The sequence below is a fragment of the Macrobrachium nipponense genome, chromosome 23, assembly GCF_015104395.2.
Source record: "Macrobrachium nipponense isolate FS-2020 chromosome 23, ASM1510439v2, whole genome shotgun sequence".
Lineage (NCBI taxonomy): Eukaryota > Metazoa > Arthropoda > Malacostraca > Decapoda > Palaemonidae > Macrobrachium > Macrobrachium nipponense.
In genome coordinates, this window is record NC_061090.1 from 7,609,306 (window position 1) to 7,614,305 (window position 5,000).

General features: G+C 40.9%; 1 protein-coding gene across 1 annotated transcript in view; it reads right to left on the reverse strand.

The window, feature by feature from the left end:
• LOC135198510 (uncharacterized) overlaps positions 1–5,000 on the reverse strand; it is a 55,018-nt gene that overhangs the window by 49,901 nt on the left and 117 nt on the right. Inside the window, exon 1 of the mRNA XM_064226152.1 lies at positions 895–5,000. This exon is cut by the window's right edge and continues 117 nt beyond it. Within this exon, the coding sequence (XP_064082222.1) occupies positions 895–4,650 (3,756 nt within the window). The 5' untranslated portion in view covers positions 4,651–5,000. The remainder of the gene's footprint in view (positions 1–894) is intronic.

The following is a 5,000-nucleotide window of genomic DNA, read 5'->3' on the forward strand; positions in this document are numbered from 1 at the left end:
GAATAAAATAATTCTCTAAAGATAATAGCAAATTATGAAGAAAGATGTCTGTAACTCCAAGAGTAGAAAGGGAAAATCATTTTTGAACAAACAACAGTGTATCACATAATGAAATATTTGTTTTTATAAACAAAACATTTCCCTGATTGTAATGGTAGTTAGCCGATAGAAAAATAATTCCAAAGGGCCGTTAATTGAAGGAAACACGAAGTTTTGATGTATAAATCAAAGAAAAGGTTACCTAGTGAAGAATAGCTTCACAACAGCCCGACAATGAACATAAGTTTCACTGCAGTAAAATATACAAATATAACTCTGAACTCGTTTCCACAGTTTGTGAATGAAAGGATATTGAAGCAGATTTAGAACAAATTTCTGGAATTCGCATGTTGAATAATATAAGCGCTAATTAACAGAACCAATTAACGCATTCGATGATTATTTTTCATACCCAATAATTACTCACGTGTTAAGTCTTTAATAATAACCGATGTCCCAACACGTCCTGGCAAATACAGTTTCTGTAACTTTCTGAAGTGGCTCGGGATTCTACTTGGATACTGCACACAGAAAATTTATACAGCAAGATGCCCTAATGAGCCATTAAACTTCAACAATTACGGTGAAGTTTAGAAATCTAACTTGGTTAATATAGTAAAACTACATCTTGAAAGAATAAATAGTGCTCATTTGTCGTTACCACAATCTATTTCAAGGACTCATGAACCTCCCATGTGGTTACTGCAGAGTTTCATCGTGGTTTGGTTATTCCTATGAAAACAGTGAGTGTGATATTAAATATTCTGAATAATCTGAATAAGAAGTTGATGTCTAAGTCTAATGATCTCTTGCCTCACCTATATTAAGACAAACAAAGAGGAGGAATAAACTTACCGAAACCTGTATATGGAACATGCCAATCAGCCTCTGAAAGTAAGGCTTATCCCTGGCATGGGTTGTCAACTCATACGGAGAGGTGTAGAGCTGCTGCGATGCTCTCATGTTCCTCCTATCCCCATCTACAAAACCGGTGGGGGGCCAAGGGGGCGTAGACTCTCCTGAGGGGCACGAGTCCTCCCCGCCGCCTCCATCTCGCTTCAGTGCCGAAGCAGCAGAGATCTTTTTGGCATGGCCACTGGTAAGGCAGAAGGCTGATGCACTCTTCAGTCTGGAATCTTTAAAGGTTCTTGCAAACTTGGGCGACATAGGCTCTAATACATCGCCATTCATGTCAATGATGTTATTGCAACTCTTGTGCTTCTGAGAAGATTTGTAATTAAAGCTGTCGCCCCCATTAGCAAATCTTAAACTTTTGAACTCCATCTGAGGGGGCGAGTCTGGAGAAGCAAATTCCACAGCTAGTACAGGCATGTCCACTCCGTCGTCGTCCTTTAGTTGGGCCAAGTTATCATGCGAAGCTGATCTTTCTGGCGGGAGTGACATGAAGTCTTCTTTGAACGTTTTAGTGACATCATGAGATCTCGTTCTTTTGTGTGAGGCCTTTCTCAAGAAAGGACTCGAGCTCCCACTTGGATTTGAAGGAGAGGAAGTAGTGTGGGTGAGTTTCTGCTTTACAACTTCATCTTTTGAAACTGCTGTCAACAGCTTTTGATTGAATGGTTCTGTTTTCTCTTCAGTAATGGTCTTTTCTGCTGCTTCACTTATAACTGTCACAGGTGTTTGTACATTACTACCAGTTGCCATATACAGTTTTGTCCAAAATGGAACAGAAACGGACCTATCCAACACTTTTTTGCCAGGACTCCGTGGCAGTTTGTCCGAACCTCTTTTTATTACTTGATCACTCTCTCCCTCAGATTTATTGTCCTGCATTTTTGGGTCACTGTTTGTTCTTCTTCCTTCTATATCTCTATTTAGGATGTGGAATGTTTTATTCAAATAGCTACTTTTGGGAATAGCACCAGTATGACTACTTCCATCTAGACTCAATCCCGGGCCTAAATGTCTACCTTGAACCTCTGGGGATTTTCTACTGTCATTCTGATTTCTCGGCAATATCCTCCTTGTCGCTGATGGGCTGGGACTGTCATCTTGACTGTGATATCTTTGGTCATCACTCTTTTTAACAGCACCAGTTCTCCTAATCCTTGACTGGTTTCCGAATGATTTCCCATCAATGCCCTTTTTATCCCCATCACTTCTCCTTTCCTTCAAATGCTTCTTATCTTTCGGCGAATTTTTTTCCGTCTCCATTTTCTTGTTACTTAATTCAGGATGAAATGAAAAACTAGAAAAAAGCTTTGCTTTCTTCTGACTAACAGTTTCCTTTTGAGTTTCAGCTGTACCCTTTCTTGTACTGACTGGCGAACTACAACTAGCAGATGTTGATGGACATTCACTTGCATATCCAGGAAAATGCATTTTCTGGGGAACAGACTCGAACTCGGGGAGCTGAGAGTTTGCATTAGACTGATTTCCAAAGAAATTCGGCTTGTAAGAGGAGCTACGAGTTGGAACTTGCGGCTGTTTAGGCTTAGAACTGGCACTTGGTGGTTGAGGTGCATATGAAGAACTTCTAGCTGGAAGCTGTGGTTTTGGTGGAAGAATTCTTCGGGAAGAACCCTGAGGTTTTGCTGGTAAAGACCTACGTTCTGGAACGTTCAGCTTATCAGAACTACCCTTTTCTGGTTGGTCTTTTTCTCTATACTCAGTGTCACTTGCAATTTCTTGACATTTTCCTGGCCTATCTGAATGACTGTCCTCCGGTGTATTTTTAGCGGTTTCACAGGACACATCAGGCTTTGAACTGTCACCCACAGGTACCTCTGACCTGGAATTACCTTTTGTATTCAAATTGTTGTAGTCCTTTTCATGTAACTTGGAATTATTTGGTGAATTACTTGATGAATTAGAGAAAAGTTGGGGCCATAAGTTGCAAAAAGTATTACTAACACTACGAAGTCTTCCATAATCAGAACTTTGATTTAATGGCAAATCTTCCTCAGTTCTTCCACTACCATGATTTTGTGTGTTGAGCGATTCACTTGAAGAATGGGAATCTCTTTCGCTACTTCCTAATCCATAATTCAAAGATCCAATCTGTGGCTTTTTTGATCTTGGAGGAGGTACTGGTTTCACAGGCTTCAAAAGCTGAGATTTTACTTCTGAAACAATCACATTCTTGTGCAAATCCTTGCATTTATATTTAACAATCTCATCATCATCATCATCATCATGAAAATGTTCAAAAGTGGGTGTTAAGCTGTGAGATCGTTGACTAAGGTTAGAAACATTCAGACAGCAGTCTTCAGAATCTAAAGATTCATTATCTGTTTCTCTCGATCCAATATCAAGGGCTGGTGTTAAACTCTGTGATCGTATGCCTAGATACTTTGACTCAGTTCTCTCTTGAACACATTCCATGATTTTTTCCAAGTTATCTTTGTATCTTAAATCTTGATCTGGCAATACCTTCTCAGAAGAGTTTTTGCTACAGACTTTACCATATTTCCTTTTTATGTTAACTGATTTTGATAACCGAGAGAGAAGAGAGAGTCCGCTGCTACTTTCTTTAATCCTGGTCCACTCTTCGCCTACCTTAAAAGGTAAGAGACTGTTGTCGGTGCTCTCTCTGCGAGCTAAACTGGGAGAATATTTTTCTGATTTTTCTGGTACTGCATCAGAGGAGGCAAGACCTTTATCGCACACTTCTCTATGGCCACTGTCAATCTCCAGATTGGGAGCTGATCCACCAACGTTCATTCCAACTGACTGATCAAATGTTAATTTCAAGTTTTTATCACTTCCCCAGAAAACATCATCTGATCCAGGAGAACACATCTCAAAGGTATCACTGTCAAATCTATCCCCACTAGACGCTTCACTGTAACTGGGACTCCTGTTCTGAACTGCTCGGGGAATTTCTTCTAGGCTGCAATTTAGTACCATATTCTCATTGTTGTTTTGCTCACTAGTATTTTTACTAATCAAGGCTTCTTCCCGGCCAATCTCTTGCCTAGGCCTTGAACGCACCCTAATGGCATTAATCCTATGAAAATGTCTTCCCCTGTTATCACGGGTACGCACCCGTCTATTAAATGACCTTACAAACCTGGGACTCCCTTTGCTGATCCCTGACGAATCTGACTCGCCGTCATCACTTGCAGAGAAGTCACTGCGACTCTCAAGATCGTCAGGGTATGCAGAGTCTTGCCTATCTGGATTGTAAACTTTATTCACACCCAAAAACTGTGTTCCTACTGTACCCTGCGGTGGCAAGGAGCTAAAGGCCTTGAGTGTGTCACTGCAGACAGTATCCCCCATTCCACTGGAGAGTGACGAGTACTGATCGGAGGAGCAAGTTTCATAGGCGTCACTGCTGTTTCCATAACCTCTGGACACTGTAGAAGATTGACTACTAATGGAATTTAAGCCTTTTTCGTCATCATCTTTAACGGACAAAGTGTCGACGGGCAAGTCGGAAGACTTCATTTCGAATCTCCTTATTCCTTGAGCAACGTGACCATTAGATGTTGCTGCCTGGCTCTCTTTGACAAGCTCGACTGGTCTCTCTGGGAATGAACCAATTTCACTTCTGAGTTCTTCTCGGGTGCTGATGCTGACAGCCGAGGGGGAATAGCAACTCGGCTGGTTCAGGATCGAGGGAGATTTGTTACAGTTTTTTGCCATCCTATAAAGGCTGTGACCCCGAGGTCATCCCTTGGGTAGAAGGAATCTTCTTCCAAGTCGGGACTTCGATAAATCATTACGCCACAGATCAAGGTGCCAAGTTCAACAATATAAGTATTTACATGAAACTGGAGACATCAGCTCTGCAATACCCAATCTATTATGGCCTTCAATCACTCGGTATTAGTCTAGAAATATTCCAGTGAATTCCTGCAAACTGTACATTCCACCATATAAGAATATTTGATGAGATGGTAATCTTTCCATTTCAAACTTGCTACACACTTCACAACATTAACGTTACAATCGACTTTACACACTTTACACTCTACAACATAAAATCACTAATG